This window comes from Mesoplodon bidens (genome assembly GCF_964165515.1).
Source record: "Mesoplodon bidens genome assembly, chromosome: 15".
Lineage (NCBI taxonomy): Eukaryota > Metazoa > Chordata > Mammalia > Artiodactyla > Ziphiidae > Mesoplodon > Mesoplodon bidens.
The window spans coordinates 30,901,131-30,922,572 of record NC_138171.1 but is presented as its reverse complement, the minus strand read 5'-3'; the positions used below and the strand labels follow the sequence as shown (position 1 = coordinate 30,922,572).

Here is a 21,442-nt window from a genome sequence, read left to right as displayed (position 1 = left end):
GGACCCCTGAGTTAGGCCGAGGAGTGTGCTGGGTGTGGGAGAAGGGTGTGGAGATGGAGGCTGGCTTTGTTCAAGAGGCCAGTGAGAATCAAGGACCCAGAAATTGATCAGGGCGACTGCTCTCCAGAATCCCTGAGGAACTGAGGTGTGGGTGAAGCCCTTGAAGGGTGGAAAGTTATGGGCTCCCCCTCCTGGACACAGATGCCCCCAGCTCCTCCTTTCAAGGGAGAGGCTGAGGGCTCCTTGGGGCCATTTGCTTCCAATCCCTGTTTGAGAAACACTGCCCCATCCATGCCTTGAACCCTGGGTAGATGGCCCCAAGTACGGTCAGGCAGCCCTGTCCCTCCTCTTGGGGAGGAAAGGGCACAGAGGCCCTGCCTGGCTGCCCCCAAGGCCTCCCCTCCGGAAAAAGTCAGTGGGGCCAAAGCTTCTCAATGGACACAATTTATCCTTACTGCAGACTGGAGGAATCCAGTGGCCTGCCATTGCCACCCACAAGCTTTGGTGGCAGATTGGATGACTGTCCTACAAGCCTGTTGTATTAACCTGTGGGCCCACTTTGCCCTACTGAGGCTCCGCCCTGCCCCTCACTTTGTCTCCCAAAGGGCCTTACTGTTTACACTGTATATAGCTCCTTGTGCCTGTGCCCATCACTTCTTGCTGGGCTCTGGAACCATCAAATGGGGAGAACTTTGTCATTTTTAGACATATTTATTGGTCAGAGTACTTCTATTTTGTCCAAAATGTGCAAACTGTTCATGTTCAGCTTACAACCCATAAAGAACTACTTTTTGTTTTTCTAAAATCCTTCAAGTACTAAAGGCCCACAAGAGGATAAATTGGGTCTGTGTTCACCTTTCTAGTTTCAACCTGTCTCTGTAACTGATGGCTGCTGTCCTTTGGGACTTTCAGCATAACCAAAAGACTCGGGCATTTTGTTGGCTTTTAAAACTCACATGGGGGCTTCCCTGGTGGCGCAGTGGTTGAGAATCCGCCTGCTGATGCAGGAAACACGGGTTCATGCCCCGGTCCGGGAAAATCCCACATGCCGCGGAGCGGCTGGGCCCGTGAGCCATGGCCGCTGAGCCTGTGCATCCGGAGCCTGTGCTCCGCAACGGGAGAGGCCACAGCAGTGAGAGGCCCACGTATCGCAAAAACAAAAAAAAAACAAAAACAAAACTCACATGATTAGTCTTGGGAACAAACAGTAATTATAAGCACAAAGTTTCGCTTTTTCAGTCTCACCAGATATATCTGTGATGTTCTGAGGGCCTCAGTCTGGAAGGTGGCCATCAGTTAAATGGGTGAAACATTACTTTACGTGAAAAAATGTACAAGCCCAAGTAGACAGGTATACATGGTGAGAGAACACCTACCTAGGAACCATGCTTATTGGCTTTGAGTAAAATGTCCAACACTTGTCATGTTCCCAAGAGACTACAGGTAGTTCAGTCTTCAGCTAGATAATATCAACCACATACATCCAACCAACATGGGAATGATGGCTGTAGCCCAATGGACCCTTGGAAGGAGAGCTGGTTAGATAATACCCTGGGCTGTCTGGAGTGGCGGTGTTCTGAAACTGGAAGAACCAACTGCTGGGGCCAACATGAACCAGTATTTTGAGCCAAAAGCTTCCATCCTGTAGTAGGGAGGTAGTCTGTTTAAAAGGTCACCACAATTTCAGACCCCTCATCCCAATATTACAAGGTAAAAAGACAGCCAATATCTGGGCTTGGGAGCAGAAATTTCACACTGTGGGTCTACAGCAGGTACTGGACTCTCAGGCCTGGTAACCCCCACAAAGCACAGGAGGGGCAGTTAAAAGCAGGTACTGGGAGCATGTTGCACACCCCAAAGAGGGCACCGTCTTGCAGCACACTGACTGCCCTAAAGCTGGGGACACTGGGCACAGCCCCCCAAGTCTTCTCACAGAGGTGGGGGCCATCCATCAAAGTTCAGCAAGGAGGCAGACCCTAGTGTCAGAGGATTGAACTCTGGGCTCCCCAGCAGGGGGTTAACAGCAGGGGAGGGTCCCTAAGAGGGTTCCCACATGCCAGGGCAGCTGAGCCCACAGGAGGTCAACAGTGAGGACAAGGGAGAAATGTAGGGAGGGAGCCTTCATCAGAAGGATTTTAGGGGGCCTCCCTGTCCTGGATAACAGTGGGCGTAGAGGCAGGTGGGGTCAGCAGCTTGCACAGTACTTTCTCTAGGCCTGATGATCAATCAGCAAAAATATCTGACCTTTAAGCCTCAGCTCATGTCTCCTGCACACGGGACTTTCTGCACACAGCTGCCTCCTCCTGTGCGCTCCACACCAGGGAAGGAGCCTTCAGGAGAGGAGGGTGGAGCTACAGAGCCCCAGAGAGGCTGTGCCACAGCAGAGGCACCCAGCATCCCAGTTGTAATCATCAGTAAAGCACTGAGCTGCTGACCTTGTTCTCAGGGCAGGGCAGAGTCCTGGAGTGGCCAAGAGGAATGGAGGGAATAGCAACAGCCCTTCTAGAGGAGGTAGCCTCTTGCAAGTGATTCTGGGACATCTGGGAGAAGGTCCTCAGGTACCCCAGCCCAGCCCATATAACTGATTAAAGAGACCGTCCCTGAGGTGCATATAAAAAATGGGGCCCTAGACTGCAGGAGGCCCCTGTGAAATGTCAAGGTGACTGGGGGAGCGGGGAAGACTCTCAGTACCCATCAAAATGGGACTAGGAGTTCCTTTACACAATCCTCAAGGGATTGAGTGAAGCCTGAAGGATTCTGTGAGTGGGAAGGAGGATGGTCTTGTGAAATATGACAGAAACAGAAGCAAGCCTCCAAGGGCACTGGTATTTGCCCAAATCCCCCCCCACACACGCAATTCCTTAGAAAGCTGCATTCCCACTTCCCCCCCAAGGCCCCAGCTCCAGTCTACCCTCCCTCTCCAGCTGGGTTCTTGCCACCCATCTTGCTTGCTTCCCACACTCTTTCCAGGACCTCTGTCCCAGCATCCCCCAGGGCTGCTTTTGCAAGTCACCTGGGACCTTTCACTTCCCCAATCTCTTCCCCGCCCCCGTCTCTGCCATAGTCCACACTGGTGGCTACTCCCTGCTTCCTGAAATATTCCTCTCCCAGCCTGAACCACACCCCTGGGATCTTCTGGTCCCCTGACCACATACTCTCTCTCTCTCTCTCTCTCTCTCTCTCTCTCTCTCTCTCTCTCTCTCTCTCTCTCACCACCCCCCCTCCCTCCCTCCCCCCTCCCCTTCCTTCTCTCTCTCCCTCCCTCTCTCCCCCTTCTCTCTCTTTCTCCCCCCCCTCTCCCCCGCCTCCCCTTCCTGTGCAGTGCCTCTCTATGCCCTTAAGTGTCCCCCAGGGGTTTTTTTTTCTTATCTCAACTTGCTACCCAATCTCATCCACTCCAAATCATCTAAGTGACCATTTGTACATAAATGGATCCCAAGGGTCTACTCTAGCTCTAAATGTGTGCTCACCCTCCCCTGGATGACCCCAGACACCTCAAATACAAGCCCACCGGCCTCCTGCAAAGCCATGTCCTCTACTCCATGCAGGCATGACAAGGCCACTGATGCTGAGGCTTCAGGCTCCCAGAGGCCCTGAGCCTGCCCTCTCCACTCGCCATTATCTTCCCAAGACCTTCTTCCCAGACCCCCTGTTCAGAATTAAGCCCTGAGTAGCCCTCAGCCTCTCCAGTAGCTCACAGCAAGCTCATCCTGGCTTAGAGTCCACTGATAGAATCCATGTCTTCATCCACTATGAAGAAGTGGACTGTCTGACCCAGGGCTGCTCAAGACTAGGTGTAAGTGTTCATTAAATCCTAGATTGATGGAGTTGCCCCATTACCCTTGCCTGGGACACTGCCTCAGTGCCAACCTGATAGCTGGCTGACATCACCATCTTTGCAAGACCCTCCCCCCAGCTGGTTCCACCAGTCCTCAAGGGGCTAGAGCCTGTATTCTTCCCCAGCCAGAAAGCCAGCTACACCCTGGACTTCTGCAGAAAGAAGTCCTCCTGCTCCAGGTGCCCTGCAGCCCACCCACCCCTCCCACCTGGAGCCCCACTCTCCCCTGCAGGCCCCTCACCACCACTACCACCACTACAAGCTAGTCCCTTAGTCTCTCCTGCTCCAGGCACTGACAGGTTCTGGGGAAAGGTCTGGGACCTTGGTGACCTGTCAGATCCCTGACTCCTCAGTGCCCTCCTGACCCTGTTTCTATTCCCATCCTGTCATACCCCCAGGAGGTTACATGTTCACTGTCCACTTGGAAAAGAATTTCCTTTTTTTTCTTCTTCTTGTGGTTCAGCGAAGTACAAAACCAGATGCTTGTAAAGGCTAAATCCGTCCCATAGCCTCTCAGCTCAGAATAGCTCTCTGGAGAGCCCAGTGGACCCAGGTGGTGCTGGGGGTGGTACCTTTGGGAAGTGGGGCTGCACTCAGCTCTCCTGCAGGTCTGGACTGGTGTTTCTTCCCTTCCCCCATCCACCCCTTGGTGGAAGCAGGGAAACAAAGGGAGTGCTGAACAAGCCCCTGGCCTACATTCTCAAATTGCTCTTGTCTGGAGAAGAATGAAGCAGGAATTCCAGGGTGAATTTGGAACCAAGAAGAAATCCAGGAACTGGGGCCACAACCGGCTGAGCTTTTAGAGCCAGGAGCAGGAGGGAAGGATGCGTTGGAGGAGTACCTCACCCATGACATTTGTGGACGTTCCTTCCAGGAGTTCGCCATTCATGTGACTCCATCATGCTGTTTGCATCCACCTTTTTCTGTCCTGCCAGAAACCATAGGAGTCTCAGCTCTCATTCCTGAGACCAGCCACAAAGATCATGGTTCACTAGCCAGCCTATGGATTGACTAATTTGAGGTGAGGTCTGAACAGCTGAGCAGGCAGATGGGAATGAGATGGAGTACGTGATACAAACCACAGCTGTCTGGGTACCCGTGTCTGTGGGTAAAGTAACTCTCCTAGACAGGGGAGGGGTGGAGCACATAATGAAGGACATCTCTAGCACACTGGATCAGTTAAAAATGCAGCTGCAAGTAATAAGGAAGCTGCTTAAACATTGCTCATCATTTGTCTCACCTGACAATTTATGAAGTAGGTAGTTTCTGGCAGTGTAAGTCACACACACAAGCTCTTTCTGTCTTTGCTTCATATTTCATAGTCTTCAGTGTGTTGGTTTTTATCCTCCTTGTTGCTTCACCATGACCAATGGCACCATAACTCACATTCATATTCAAGGAGGAGAAAAAAGGAGAAGGGTCTGGGCTATGGAATCTGCCTCCTTTTATCAAGATAATAAAGTTTGCCCCAAATCACCCTTCCCCAGCACACCTCCACTTAGGTCTTAAGGGCCAGAAGTGGGTGCCATGTCCACCCTGCAAGGAGAACTGGTAAAATAAAAAACAAGATGGAGTGATTGGTTTAGAGCAGAGGTCTGCAAAGTGGGCCAAATTTAGCCCACCACCTGACTTTGTACAGCCTATGAACTAAGAATGGGTTTTACATTTTTAAATGGTTGGAGAAAAAAAAGTCAAGAGAATATTTCATGACAGGTGTATTGTATGAAAGTTATCTCTTGGCCCACGAAGGCTAAATTAAAAAAAAAAAAATTTGTCGAAAAGTTTGTCGACCCTGCTTTAGGGCAACGTGGATCATTGCCTCCCGTTGGAAACACTGCTGTTCTGAACAAAATCACGATTCTGGCAGCAGAAAGAAGCAATGCATATCAGGCAGGCAGCTTTCAGTGTCTGTCACATAGGCGAGTCACCACACTGCAAGCCTGTGTCAGTTATCTAATCTGAAACAGCATAAGCTAAGAGTTCCCCCTCTCACCACAAACATAACACAAGGGATTTTTTTTGGAAGCCCTCTACCTCAAGGACATTTTCCTTAACTGACCAAATGTGTGGGATTTTGAAAGAGACTAGTAAAAAGTAAAAGGGGACAAAACGAAATATCTGGCTGGCTGTGCCCCAAAAGGGTCAATGAGGTATTATTTGCTCAATTAAATTGGCCCCAGCCAAGGGGCAGGTCCTCAGTATTACAGGTCCAGAAAATGGGTCTGGTCAGTGTTCCACAGTGTTCCACAGTCTCATATAAGCTGACACAGATGGCCTAACTCATTAGGACATGAAGATCATAAGCCCAAAGCCAACGTGCTCATTTTTGGTGGGAACTATAATTTAACTATCACACAAGCCAATGTCCTCCTGATGATAAATGAACCTGATGGGAAGCTAAACTGTGGTCTGAAAGCCACTAGTGAGTTCAGAGGCCAAGCCAGAAAGTTAAAGGGAAGAGTCACTTATTTAGTGCACCAGGCATGGAGATTGGTCCCCAGGCCAGGGTTCCATCTCCCAGTGCATTGTGCCTCTGTTTCCATCATATATCCCTCTCCATCCTCCCATCTCATGCTTTAATCCCAGCCTTTTGTCTTACTCTGTTTTTTTTTTTTTTTTTTTTTGCAGTACGCGGGCCTCTCACTGTTGTGGCCTCTCCCGTTGTGGGGCCCAGGCTCCGGACGCGCAGGTTCAGCGGCCATGGCTCACGGGCCCAGCCGCTCCACGGCATGTGGGATCTTCCCGGACCGGGGTACAAACCCACGTCTCCTGCATCGGCAGGCGGACTCTCAACCACTGCACCACCAGGGAAGCCCCTCTGTACCTTTAAGTTTGCTTTACTTGTCTCTAATCTCATTTATCATGGGTCCAATTTCAGAGTAGAACCCTCAGAAGCCAGTCTTGAGAGCTTTTATGTCCAAGCTCTTAGGGAATAGTCACCCTAGTAGACAAGCCTACAAGTGCCAAATGCCTGGGCCTCTTACAGATTAGGCATTTGGTATTCCTCCAACCCCAGGTGGGAAATGCACCTGCTCAGATGGGCCCAGGTGCCCTCTGATGCCTCTCAACCAGTAACAAATGGCCAGGTGATGGTCAATAAACAATGCATGCATTTTATAATATTTACTGGCCACCTACTATGTGCCCAGTCAATGGGGATACATCCATTAAAAAAAAAAATGTCAGTCTCCATGCAGTTCTCATTTCAGGAGAAGACAGGAGTGATAGGTAATAACAACAAAACATATAGTAAATGGTGATAAACAAAAGAAATATAACAGGGAAAGGGAACAGAAGTGTTGAGGCTACAGGATGTTGCACTTTCAGTTTGAGTACCCAGGGAAGGTCTCAGGTAGAAGGTGATGTGTGAGAAAAGGCCTAAAGGTGGTAATGATGTAAACCATGCAGATTTCTGGGGGAAAGCATTCCAGGCAGAGGGAACAGCAGGTGCAAAGTCCTAACTTAGGAGGAGACCTGGCATGATCAGATTAGCGAGGACTGTCCTACTGCCAAGAATTGTTTTCTGAGCAACCGAGAACACAGTAATGATTACCCATCCTACTGATTCCCTGCAGGAACTTTCTACCTTCAGCAAAGACTTCAATACTGTCCAAACTTGTGGGTCTGGGTCAGAAGGGACCTTGAGAGCAGAGGGAAACATTGTAGTTTCTCAGGTGCTCCATTTGGTGGAAGAGGAGTAGCAGCAACTCTGAATTTTTAGAGCAAAGTTCTTCCTCATGAGCTGAGAACTGGGCAGTGGCAGTTAGAAGATCCTTCCTCAGTCTGGTAGAACAGAACTAAAAAAATGCCACTGGCTTCTATCTCTTCCAGCTCCTTAAGCCAGAGTCAAGCCATGAAATGAATCCTCCAGGAATCTGAATCCCTTGGCCCATTCCTGCCCCGCCCCTTTGCTGGAACTGTACCACCCTGTACCATGGGTGGCTTCCCAGTCTATGGGCCATTGCTCACTCTATCACTAGTGCCTAGAAATATCCTTCTTGGGCTAGATGACTCCCCCATAGAGAGGTGTAACAGTCATCTATTGCCATGATAATGCTGCAAAACAAGCCACCCCTAAATTCACAGGTTATAAGAGCAAGCATTTGTTTTTCTTGTTTATGTGTCTGTCTGCAGGCAGTAGGTTTGGTTCCAGGCTTCTGTAGGTTCACATCTATTCCCCTTTCTCCATATTCTCCTTGAAACATCAGCTACCAGGAACCTGTTCTTCTTATGACAAATGGCAAGTAAACAAGAGGCCAAACCCAACTGTGCAAGCATGCTAGGAGCTTCTGCTCATACCACATCATGTCTGTTCATTTTCTGTTGGCCAAAACAAGTCAGATGACCAAGCCCAAAGTCAATGGAGCACGAAAATATATTCTGCTCCCAGAGGAAGAGGAAAGCGATTGAATATTTGCTGAATAATCTTTAATCCATTATAGGGAGCTGGGTTAGGACTTCAACACATGAATTTGAGGGGACATAATTCAGCCAATAACAACCTCTTTAGTGGGAGGAGATGCAAGATCACACAGCAAAGCAGGGAGAAATGAAGAACTGAGGTCATTTTTGCCATTAACAACCACAAGTGGCGACACCAATCTAGCTTTTGCCCCGAGCTAGAACAAGCTCTATTAAAAGGAATCAGGGTTCCCTGGAGAAATGGCTGTTTCAATGGCAGAAGCAGGAAATATACAAGATAAGCCTGGAGCATCTTATAGTGCCAGAAAGTAAGGAAGTGCCCCAAAAAGAAAAAAACCCCACACATTGATGGGGGCATGTCAAAGGGACATAGGAGCCAAATGAAAGAGCTCCCAGTGACCAAAGTGGTAACAATTTAACAACAGTATAAAGTAGTATTAGATTATAATCCAAAGTATAAAATAAGTATCCATGAGTCCATTCTGATATAAATAAGTGATTGAATAAGTTAATAAATAGAGAGAGGTAAGGAAAGAGAAGGGACAATTTTCATACGTAGAAGAATTCCAAATAAATTATGTAGATACTCTACTCTAAAGGAGGGGAGCATAACTCCTTAAGTGTGGGCTGCAAAGCGACTTCCTTCCAAAGAGGACAGTGCGATGGTGCGGGGTGGGAGGCAGGTGGTGCAGGGGTGTGGTGGAGATAACTTTACAGTACAGAAACCTGACAAAGTCTATCTCAGCAAAGTGATCAAGGTCATATGATGAGATGAAAATGGCACTTTAACTCTGTGGTTTTCCTCCAGAAACCTATAACCCCAGACTAATCATGAGAAAAACATCAGACAAATTCTAATAGAGGTCCATCCTACAATATACCTGACTATACTCCTCAAAACTGTTAAGATCATCAAAGACAAGGAGGGTCTGAGAAGACATCACAACCAAGAGGACCTTAACGAAACATGATGGCTAAATATAATGTGGCATCCTGGATGGAATTCTGGAACAGAAAAAGACATTAGTTTATTCATTTAACCTGTGGACTTTATTTAGTAATAATATACCAATATTGGTTCATTGATTATAACAAATGCACCATATTAATGTAAGATTTTTTTCTGTAGTTGAATTTTTTTAAATATTTTATCTATCTATCTATCTATCTATTTATTTATTTGGCTGTGCCAGGTCCTAGTTGCAGCACATGGGATCTTCATTGCAGCATGCAGGATCTTTTAGTTGTAGCATGCAAGATCTTTTTCAGTTGTGGCATGGGAATCTTTTAGTTGCAGCACGTGAGATCTTTTTTAGTTGCAGCATGTGGGGTCTTTTAGTTGTGGCATGTGGGATCTTTTAGGTGCAGCATGTGGGATCTTTAGTTGCAGCATGCAGGATCTTTTAGTTGCAGCACGTGAGATCTGTTTTAGTTGCGGCATGCGGGATCTTTTAGTTGCAGCATGCAGAATCTTTATTTGCGGTATGTGGGGTCTTCAGTTGTGGCATGCAGGGTCTTTAGTGCGGCATGCGGGGTCTTTAGTTGCAGCATGCAAACTCTTAGTTGCAGTATGTGGGATCTAGTTCCCTGACCAGGGATCGATCCTGGGACCCCTGCATTGGGAGTGTGGAGTCTTAGCCACTGGACAACCAGGGAAGTCCTGTAAAATGGTAATAATAGGGAAAATGGAGGTGGGGTCTATATACTCACTTTTTCTGCACATCTAAAACTGTTCTTAAAAAGGTCTATTAACACAAAAAAACTGATAGAGTTGAAAGGATAAAGAAATACACAATTATAATTGGACACTTCAACTATTCTCTCAACAATCAATAGAACTAGACAGAAAATCAGCAAGGATATAGAGGAAATCAACAACACTGTCAGCCAGCAGGATCTGATCAACATCTATAGAACACTCCACCCAACAACAGCACACTACACATCCTTTGCAAGCACCATAGATCATATACCAAGATAGACCATATCCTGGGCCATAAAACAAACCTCAACAAACTTAAAAGAATTGAAATCATACAGTCCAGATTCACTTGGGGAATAAAATAAGTTCATACTTCTTATTTATTTACTTAATAAACTTATTTACTGAAGCATAATTAAACCTTTCTAGCACAGAAGCTGGCACACAAAAGTCTGCTGGATGAACAAAATAGTGAATGAACGAATGAATGAATGAATAAAAAAATATCTTGGGAGCCAACAAGGCCCCTTTTTACAAAAGGTTAAGAATGAAAAATAAACGGTGCTCTAGAATAAGTTGCAATATTACTTTATTAACTTATTCAGCATTAATTTAAGGTACTTTCTATGATTCATTGAATTTTTTTTTTTTATTCAGAAAAGCTCACAGAATCCAGGACACAAATGTTCCCTGTGCAGCAAGAGGGATGCATTCCAAAATGGCCAGCAGATGGCGACAAAGGATGTGGTTCAGCCCATGAGGTTGTGCTTCCACAGACCTAGAGGTCCTCCTCACCTCTCCCAGCCATGGAAAGGAGAGCCAGCCCAGTCCTTCCTGTGTCTCCCTCTGCGGCCTGAGGACCCCCACCAACCACTGCTAGGGTGAGGATAGTAAGGATGCAGAGAGAGCAAGTGTAGGAAATGCTAACGTGATGCTTGGCCGAAAGAGAGGCAAGGAAAAGTGGGAGTAAGATGAGGGCTGGTGATGGGAAAGATGTGAGGACACTGAAATGTGGGTGGCAAGCATGGAGTGGAGAGAATGGGGATAGGAAAGGACAAGCAAAGTCCCTGAGTTTGGGGCATGGGATGCACAAGTGATGGGTCACACACTTCCATCGTGCCTGGGAAAGGTCTAAAACAGCAGTCCCCAACATTTTTGGCACCATGGACCGGTTTCGTGGAAGACAATTTTTCCACAGACCGGGGGAGCAGGGGGATGGTTCAGGCGGTAATGCAAACAACAGGGAGCGATGGGGAGCGGCAGACAAAGCTTCGCTCACTCACCTGCCACTCACCTGCTGTGCAGCCCGGTTCCTAACAGGCCACGGACCAGTACCGGTCCTTGGCCCAGGGGTTGGGGACCCCTGGTCTAAAAGGACAGGTGTGAAGGCTAGCAGTTTGTAGATTTGTCGAGGAAGTTGCCTCCAGGTGGCTTCTATTTTGTCCGTGAAGCAGGAGACCATGGAGCCTGTTGACAGTTGGTGGGGGAGGGGAGGTGTCAGAGTAGAAGGGGAGCTGACAAGGGAAAGCCCACGAGGACTGCTGGCCAGCACCAAGGGTGGGTCTGGGGGATGACGCCATTCAGCTCAGCTTCTTCATTCACCTGTTCATTCATTCTGCAAATATTCATTGATAACCCACTATACCAGGCACTATTTTGGACAATGTAACCTACATCCTAGGGAAGGGGTGGGGGGGACAGATGGACAAATAAATAAACAAAAAAAAAATATATGACATCATGGAAAGAGAAGGGCTATGAAGAAACAGGCAAGGGGAGGGACAAAGAGTGCTGGGAGTGCTGTGAAATGGGGTGCTTAGGGAAGTTTTCCTAGAGAAGTGACAGCTGATTAGAGCACTGAATGCAGTGAGGGAAAGAGACTCGCACTACCTGGGGACAAGCATTCCAGATAAAGGGGACAGCTAGGGCCAACAGAAGGGGGCCATAGAACAGATCACATAGGACACTGGAAATCATCTTTTATGCTCAGTATGATGGGAATCACTGGAAACCAGGGAAGCACATAACTGGATTCATATAGTTTAAAGGATCACACTGGCTGCTGTGTGGAGAACAGGCTAAAAGGGCCAAGCATGAAAGAAGGGACACCAGCTGGTCATTATGAGAAAACACGGCTCTCATGTGAATATACCATTATGTTTGACAGACCATTAATTAGACAGGCAGTTCTCTAGAACTGAACCAGCAGCCCACCTCACTCTGCACCTTGGGATCACCTGTGGGCTCATCCTGACAGCCCCAAGCAAATGCAGAGTGACTCAAACCAAAGGCACTTCACTCCTACCTTTGTTTGTAGGTAGGGCAGACATTCCAAGTGGCTCCCATGAAGGGGGAGCTAATACTGCTCACCTGTTCCAGAGCAGCAACAGTGGAAAGAGACAGTATTTGCCAAGTAACCCAGGCCCCCTGAAGGAACATTTCTAAGGCTTCCACAAAGCCACAACTGAACACCTTGCCCATGGATTCACTAATGCCCACAGCACAAGAAACCATGCAACAAATTCTACGTAGAATCCAGTGCCAGGAAAGAACTTTCCTCTCAAGTGACCTCCCACAGGTGACAGAAATTGTACAGCAGGCATAGGTACAGGTGTTGGCCTGAGCATGCCATATTAGACACCACTAAGAGTCATTTGAGTTTCAATCAATGCCACGGCTGTTTCAGGAATCTAATCACAGCAAGGAACTCATCCTGTGTCCCTGGTACATCTAGTCTCTGGTACATATTTCTGGTGGGCATATGCACTCATTTCTCTTCGGTATATACCCAGGAGTGGAAATGCTGGCAGGCACATGGCCTGCTTTAGTAGAATATGCCACCACAGTCTCCCACTGTGGCTGTACCCAGTTCCACTCTGTCTGGTAATGGCCTAAGATTTTTTTTTGATGGCACCAGCCTCTTCTTTTTATCACATAATAACTAGAATAAGCCTGCACTGTAGCACCAAACAGACCTTGGATCAAGTCTCAGCATCACCACCTACCTGAGTGATCTTAGGCACATTACTTGCATTACTTAACTCTCTGGAGGTTTTGCTTCCCCGATGGGATGAATCACCCTCCCCAGCCTGAGCTGGCATCCATGTCAAATTAAGAGACTCTACCTCCAGCACTTACGACTACCCTCCTGACTTGCGCACACCTGAAGCTCCCCAACATGCAATCACCAAATAAACATTTCCAGACCTTCACCCTCATAGAGTTCTTCAAAATTCCTACACCTGTGATCCAGAGACTCTACGTATTACTTTCATCCCCCATACTTATGTGATGGGCCACTTCTGTCACCACTTTCCCCAGCACAGTTGGTGGGGAAAATCCAGGACATGGGGAGGGTCCAAGACTGGATTACTGTCTCCAAAGGTGAAGTTAATAGAAGGTGCTTCCTGCAAAGTAACTCTGGCCAGGAAGGAGACAGACACTCTCTGACCAAAGTAAGATGCAAATTTACATTGTCCATTTAAGTATTGTTATGGAAATAGCTCCAAGATACATTATGTTAACTAAAACAAGCAAAATGCAGAACAGGATGAATACTTTGTCACTTTGGCATAAAAAGGAGAGAGAACAGTATACATTTACAGCGACATATCTAAAAATGGATACACAAGATACTAATAACATGGGGCCACTGGAAGTGGCAATGGTATTGGGGACAGGCGTGGGAGGAGGTTGTTCAGTGTATCCTTTCGTGACTTTAGAGCTTTAACTACATTGATAGATCCTCTATTCAAAAAAACATTTTAAATATATACTTACAGTTTTTCAAGTTATGCATCAGGTGAACATGAATCCCTGACACAAACTCCATGAGGGATGTCTGGTGGGTCAACCCTGGCAAAGCAAGGATGCCTATTAGATATGTCCATGTAGGTGTGTGTGTAGGGGTGTATATGCATGTAGGAGGGTGTGCATGTAGGGATGTGCAGGCAGGTGCAGGGAGGCGTGCAGAGGAATATCTATGTGTTAGACATGTCCATCATAGCCTGCGGTGAAGGGGGAAAGGATGTACAGTCATATCAAGGGCACTGCCCTAAACTTCTGAAGAGTGGACCCAACCTAAGTTCATACAGAGTTAGATCGGGGGTGCACCTGACTTTTCATCACTTCCTCCACCACCCAACCCCTCAATCCTATAGAATTCAAACTCTGTCACTAGAAATCTGGAGTAAGAAAATGACTAAATGGGGCTTCCCTGGTGGCTCAGTGGTTGAGAATCTGCCTGCCAATGCAGGGGACACGCGTTCGAGCCCTGGTCTGGGAAGATCCCACATGCCACAGAGCAACTAGGCCCGTGAGCCACAACTACTGAGCCTGCGCGTCTGGAGCCTGTGCTCCGCAACAAGAGAGGCCGCGACAGTGAGAGGGCCGCGACAGTGAGAGGGCCGCGACAGTGAGAGGCCCGCGCACCGCGATGAAGAGTGGCCCCTGCTCGCCACAACTGGAGAAAGCCCTCGCACAGAAACGAAGACCCAACACAGCCAAAAATAAATAATTAATTAATTAATTAATTTTTTTAAAAAAGAAAATGACTAAATGTTCTTTAAGGTTTTATGCATGTGTGTAAGTGTTGTTGCGTATAGGTGTAAGGGTGTGGGGTAGTGTATCTGTGTGGGAGTGATGTATGTGTGTGTGGGTATATAAGGGGTGTATATGTGAGTATGTGTGTTTTCACTCAGCAAAAAAAATGGCTGGACTATCCACCTTCCCAGAAGTCAACAGCAGCTAAGCCAAGGGCCAGAACCAGGGCCCTGTGGCCAGGTGACACTGATTAATAATTAACACATCTGAGCTTGGCATGGAGCCACAACAGGTGTCCCCTCCCATAAAACTCACCTTCACTCCATGTGGCCATGTTACCCGATCAGGCTCTGAGAAGTCTGGCAAATGGCCAACAGGCAGACCCAGGCCTGTCCTAAAGGAGCTGAGGCTGGGCAGTGAGGGACCCTTACTCCAGAGGGGTCTCACGGGCAGGAAAGGAAACAACCACAAACAGATTGGGGTGAGGGGATACCCCTTCCACTAAAGGCAGGCACCTTCCTTTCTGGGGGTATAGCCAGACCACAACGCCCCCCACCATCCTTTCACTCAAAGAGGATATGACAGATAAACACAGACACACATACACACACGTACACACACACACACACATATACACACAAGGCTAAGAAAAACGGAAGAGAGAAGCTGAGGAGCACAGGAAGGGCCAGCCTCTTTTATTATCCCAAAATGCAGAGTATTGAAGGCACTTACAATAACAAGTTTGGAGATGAGGGGAGGCATGGGGAGGTCAGAGGTCAGAGCACAGAGGTAAATCAACAGACCCCACCCTGGTCACCACCCAGCAAGGAGAAAAGGAAAAGCTACAGGGCCAGGTCTGAAGCCATTTAGATGTCTAGCTCTACAAAAGATACAAATCCATTCTCCAGAGGATTAGGAAATGAGGAGTACACAACAGCAAGGGGCAGGGCTGACAGTCACAAGTTAGTGGTTCTTTAAGGAACACGCTCGGCAGCGAGGAGGCCCTCAGGTCCCTTGCTGGAAGAGGTCTCGGTACATCTCAATGAGACGGGCAGCCTCGCGCTGGCCAGAGAGCAGAGCACCATGGGTGGTGGAATAGTACTTGCGGTGGGTGGCCTCACCTGAGAACAGCACCTGCATGGGCTGGGCAGGGGGACAGGGAAGTGAAGGTGGAGGAGCAAGAAAGGCTACCTGTCTGCCCCAGAACCACCCATCCATACTACAAGTCACAGAGGAATAAGCAGGCATCTGAGATGCAGGTACTGCTATTTCCACAGGATGAGGAGTTGCCCATTCCCCTGTCCATCTTCCCCTGCTTCTTCCCCAAACATCCAGGCCTCAGTTCTTTTTGCTCTGAGGCTTTCACAAGTCCTGTCTCTACAATTTCAGAGACTCACTGTGCCTCTTACTAGTGAACTCAGGGAATCATTTAACCTCCCTAAGCTTTGATTTTCTCATCTCCAAAATGGGTTTATACCCTCTACTTCTGAGAGTGGGTGTAAGAATTAAGTGAAATAATGTATCTAAAGGACTCAGAACCTGAAAGAATATAAGCACTCAATAAAGTTAGGCAGTAATTTAACAAACCTTTATGGAGCCTCTATTAGGTTCCAGGGACTGTTCTGGGCACTTGGAAGATAAAAGGTGACCAGGCAGCTGCTTTGAGGAGCTTCCTTGCTGGTGGGGAAGCCAGACACGAAACCCAATTACTAAATGGCGTCATACGTGACGTGATGGGTGTTTGGGCGAGGTGCTGAGAGCCCAGGAAAGAGGCCCACTGTCAGGGAGATCACACAAAGCTTCCCAGAGGACAGGACCTTTGGGCTTCTTCTCGGAAGATGCTGGATAAATAAACAGGCAAAGGACGTTTCAGGAAGAAGGAAAAATGGGGGCAAAAATGCACCAAAACAGGCCTGGTCTAAGAGACAGTGAGAATTTTGGTATAGCCAGGGCTTAACCTTAAGAAAGGAGGCTGTTTAGGTGGGGTCCAAGCACAGAACTAATGCTTGCATTCCAAGCTTGAGTTTGGATTTTATTCTAGTACATCTCAAACTGAATGTGCAAAGGTACCAGCTGGGGACCCTGGTAGGATGCAGTTTTTAATTCATCAGGTCTGGGGGTGGGGGCTGAAAGTCTGCACATCTAACATGCTCCCACATGATGCCAGTGCTCTCTGTCCATGGATCACCCACCTTGAGTAGTGAGGTTTTAACCCACCGACAAAGAGCCCACAGAGGTGGTTAAGCTGAAAAGGGGGCACATATTATGGCAGAGGGCGAGCTCCCTACTCCCACATCCATTCTCTTTCTCCTCAGTAACAAAAATCCTGTCTTTTAACTGGGTCCATTGCCATTCAGAAAAAAAAAAAAAAAAAAGATGTATCCCAACCTAGTATCCCACTAGCAGCTGGTGGAGTCATGTGACTAAGTTCTAGCCAATCAACTTCAAGTGCACTGTTGCTTAGAAACACTGACTCAGCCCAGGGGTTCCCTTCTTTTACCCATCAGCCTGTCACAGATATGAGAGCGAGAGCAGCAGCCTCCACAGACCTCTTAGACCACGAGGTGGCCTGGAAGATGGAGCCAGGTGCTACTGATACTGGGCCCTGACACCTACCTCTGGATTTCCTTTTATGTTACCTAAGTTCCATCTTGTTTAAACCACAGTTTGTTTTGTTTTGCTTTTTGTTATATGCACTAGTCCTAACTGATGCAGGTGACAAGAAAAGGTGTGCTTTTCAGGAGGATGGCTGTAGCAGAAGTGAAGGCCTTTTCCTCTCTCCCCCTGAGCACAGCCAGGGCAGTCACAACACATATTGGTTGACTACAATCTTCTTCACCAATTACACCAAAGAATTATTTTAAATATAATTCTGTTGGGGTTTTAACATTTATTGTATGTGTATGCTTGGTGGGGCAAATTCAAAATTTACTTCATGGGAACAGAAATATATAGAGATAATTTCTTTTCAATTTATTATTTTTCTGTGTATATTATTACATAGTTGATGTAATTTGGGGGAGGGTCAGTATTCTCAATTTTATTTTCTAAAACATATTAGGGAAAATAAACAAAACATACTCGGTCAGTGCTGTCCAAAAGAACTTTCCACGATGACAGAAATGCTCTATAGTGACACACCCTAACATGGTAACCATGAGTGACAGGTGGCTCTCAAACTTGAAAGGTGGCTAGTGCAACTGACGAACAAAATGTTGGATTTATTACTTTAAAGCTAATGGCTACCATATTGGACAGCACAGCATTAAATGGCTCAGTTTTTATAACCTCAAGAAAGAGTTTAACACATCTCAATTTGACTCTGTTCTTCCAGATGTTAAGTGCACATTTTCTGTTTTCTCCTTCATTATGGGAGCTGCTCCAGCTATCTTACCTTGGCACTCCTCAGTGAACACTACCCTCCCACTCCTCCCCTGGACCAAACACACATACAAAATGCCCACCGCACCCCTCACAGATCCCTTCACTCTGCAACCCCTCCCTCACATACCCAGCACACCCACACTTACCGCTGTCTTGGAGCTCTCCGTGTATGGCAGGGGCTTGGCCAGCTTCTCCACATCTGCCCCACTCGAGCCCACCTGTGTATATGAATAGGATCCCCGGAAGTAGGGGTTGCTGCCCCAGGCTGAGCGCAGAATTCGCCGAGGCTTTGGAATGTTGGGGTTCCCTGTTGGGGAGAAGAGCCAAGGGTTGGGGGGAGAATATGAAATGGCTGCACAGAGAAGACACCCTTGAGAAGACAACTCCCACTCTACCTCTAGGGCTCCAGGAAGGCCAGGCTGCTACAGATAAACATGGAGGATGGAGGAGGTGGGGATGGAGGCTGGGGTTCAAGCTGTGTACCCCTCAATGCCTCGTTGTGACCCCCAGCAAAATACCTCCTCTCTGTGGGCCTTAATTTTCCTATCTGAAAAACATTCCAGATAATAATGTTCCCCCTTTCAACTTCAGGGGTTCTTGTGAGGCTCTTCTGGGATAGTGGAGGAAAGATGTTCTACTAAAAATCAGACAGAAAAAACCACAAATCCATCTCTTAGCAAGACAACATGAGTAGGAAATCAGCAATCTGAGGTTTTGCGGTGAAATCTGAGTTTTTCACCAACAGCCCTTAGAAACAGAGAAGAAATACAGAGCCTGTGGTTTTGAGTGTCTCAAGTTCCAAACGGGGAGAGCCTGCAATTTAGGAGGCCAAGGCCAAGACGCAGCGCCCTACCACATCTCTCCCAGTGGGCACACCACCTCAATGTCAAAACCTAGGCACGAGGATGCTAGCACACGGTTCAGGAGACTCAGAGGGTCTAGCGGAGGAGGGCAGATGCAGCGAGGCTCATGGAGCAGGCAGCGGCGCAGAGACAGAGACGCACCTGTGAACTGCCGCAGCATCTCTGTGCAGATCTCGGCCACTGCCTCGTCATCACACTTCTCCATGACAAGGGCCTCCTCCCCACAGATCCAGCCACTCAGCACGTGGCCGTAGCGCTCAGGCGGGTAGAGGACATCGAAGCCACAGATCTTGCGGTACCAGAGCTCAGGTGGGTAAGTGAGCGTGCGGCTCTCCGCCTCGTCCTCCCACACAAACTGTAGGCTGTTGCACTCGGGGCCCCAGAAGGGCTCCTCGAATTCTAGAAAGATCTTGTCGGTGGTGCCGATGCCCAGTCGGTGGATGGCAGCCACCTTCTCAGCAGGCAGGCCTGGCCGGAAGAAGCTGGCATGCTGCGTCTTGAGCACACCCAGTGACACGGTCACGATCACGTGGTCCGCCGGGATCACCTCACAGTCCTCGCACTCCACCACCACCGGCCACTGCTCATCCTCATCCTGCCTCTCCCCCTGGGGCTCCTCTCCACCCTGACTGCCCTCCCCAGTGTCATGATTATGGTTACCCTCACCCCGGGGCTCAATCTCAGGTCCCCGAGGGCGGGACGAGGCCTGGTCCCAGTGAACACAACGGACGGGTTTCCCCAGCTGGATGATGTGGGCCGGGATGCCCTCAGCCAGCAGCTCCACAACCCGCATGAAGCCCGAGGGGATGATGTGGTGGGCACCGGGAATCTCAGTCCACTCCCCAAAGGCGCTCAGGGACACCTCGTCCATGCTGTGCGAGCTACTCTCACAGCTCTCCACCTGTGGGAAGAGCCAGAGGGGAGCCAGGTGACCGCCAAGGCTGGGCAGGGGTAGGAGCAGGACTTTAGGGCAGTGCCGCCCTCCTCGGACCCAGATTCCCCAGGGTCAGTCTTCCTCACTCTGGCATTTGTACTCAACAGAGGTCCGAGATGGCAAAGATACCTTCAGGTACTGCTGGATCATGGCGAGCTTCAGGCGCTTGGTGGCCTCTGGATCATCAGGGTCGTCCCTAATGCGGTTGCGCACCTCCTCTCGGGTGAACACCCCCACGCTGTTCTGACTCTCAGCATTGACTGGTTTACCGTGCCGGAAGAACTCTTGGGTCAAGTTATAGACCTACAAAGAGACCCCAGGAGACTGAAAACACATTCATTCATCCCACCTCCATCTCAGACCTAAGAGCTCCAATTCAGTAGTCACCACCTCCAAGGTGTTCCCGGATGTGCTAAGCCCACGGGGCCTCTCCTTCGGTAAATCAACGTCATGCTCAGTGCTGCACTGAGGCCGAACCAACAAAATCGAGGTTTGGGGCTGAACCTGGGCAGTCAGCTTCCTTGCCTCCACACACAGGAGGTGGGGTGGGTCCCAGAGGCTCTCTTGCTCAGCCCCTGCTTAGAACAAAGTGAAATGTCTGGTGCCTATACAGTCTGTGGGGAAGGAACCGCTCCTTCATGCGCTCTACATGGCTGAGCATACTGCTCACCGAAGAACCCAGGTCTACACACATTTCCCTTTTCCAAGAACCAAATGCACAAATTCTTCCCCTGACATTCCTGCTCAAGTGTATCTGCTTCACCCTATCCCAGGAGGGCAGTCTGGAGCTCTGGCCTGGCCAGTGTTTTGGGGGAGAGGGAGCAGAAGAGGCCCTGAAATCTGATCTTTCGGGAGACCCTCCCAATCATACTCAGGTCCACACAAAGTGCCCCCTTTACTGCAGGACCCAGATGCATTTAAGGAAGATGGCCATGTTGGGGCAGGGCATGTGGAGAGGAAGGAGGCCCCAGTGCACCAAGGAATGGAAGTACATTTCACAGGCATATTTTGGCAAGAACTCCAGACCACACTTCATCAACAAAAAGCAATGAACAGTCCCTTGGAGTGCGGGCCTATTGCCTCCCCTGCCTGCCTGATACATAACTCCCCCCAAACACTGGGCAGGTCTCCCTGAGGAAAGTAAGCCAGTCCTGGGTCAGGCTGGGATCCCCAAAGGGCAAGGTCTGAGCCCCAACACTCACTCAACAAACATTTACTGGGCTATGTGCCCAACACAAGTTGTAATGTTGAGGGAGACGGACATGGAACCAAGCTCCTGTCCTCACTCAAGCTGGAGAGATATCATAACTGGGCTGTTTATGTATGATGAGTTGTGACAAGAAAGAACCCAGGGGTTGTGAGATCAGCTCAGAAAACCTTGGACAGTCAGGAGATAGCCAAGTAGGCAGTGGAAAAGAGAGGGTAAGTATTTCAGGCAGAAGGAACAGCATATTCAAAGACAGGGGAGAGGGACCGTGTAAGATGCAAAGTGGCTCTGTCTTGCAGAAGTGGGCAGTGAAAAGAAAGAGAGTTGCAACAGAAGATTTTGGAAAGGCAGGCAGGGGCCAGGGCACGAAGAACTAACAGTCATGTCAAGGACCCTGGACTTTATCTAAGACCCTGGCAGACTTCCCTGGTGGCACAGTGGTTAAGAATCCACCTGCCAATGCAGGGGACATGGGTTCAAGCCCTGGTCCAGGAAGATCCCACATGCAGCGGAGCAATTAAGCCCACGAGCCACAACTACTGAACCCGCA

General features: G+C 48.7%; 1 protein-coding gene across 3 annotated transcripts in view; it reads right to left on the bottom strand.

The window, feature by feature from the left end:
• Nucleotides 1–15,259: 15,259 nt before the first annotated feature.
• SMOX (spermine oxidase) overlaps nucleotides 15,260–21,442 on the bottom strand; it is a 39,440-nt gene continuing 33,257 nt past the window's right edge. The window contains exons 4-8 of one of the 3 annotated variants that reach the window (XM_081257528.1): nucleotides 19,815–19,988; nucleotides 18,893–19,652; nucleotides 18,035–18,195; nucleotides 16,092–16,181; nucleotides 15,260–15,647 (exon numbers count right to left, since the gene is read on the bottom strand). In XM_081257528.1, coding sequence (XP_081113654.1) covers nucleotides 15,510–15,647; nucleotides 16,092–16,181; nucleotides 18,035–18,195; nucleotides 18,893–19,652; nucleotides 19,815–19,988 — 1,323 coding nt within the window. In that variant the 3' untranslated portion in view covers nucleotides 15,260–15,509. The other 2 variants (XM_081257529.1, XM_081257530.1) reach the window with 2 other exon arrangements.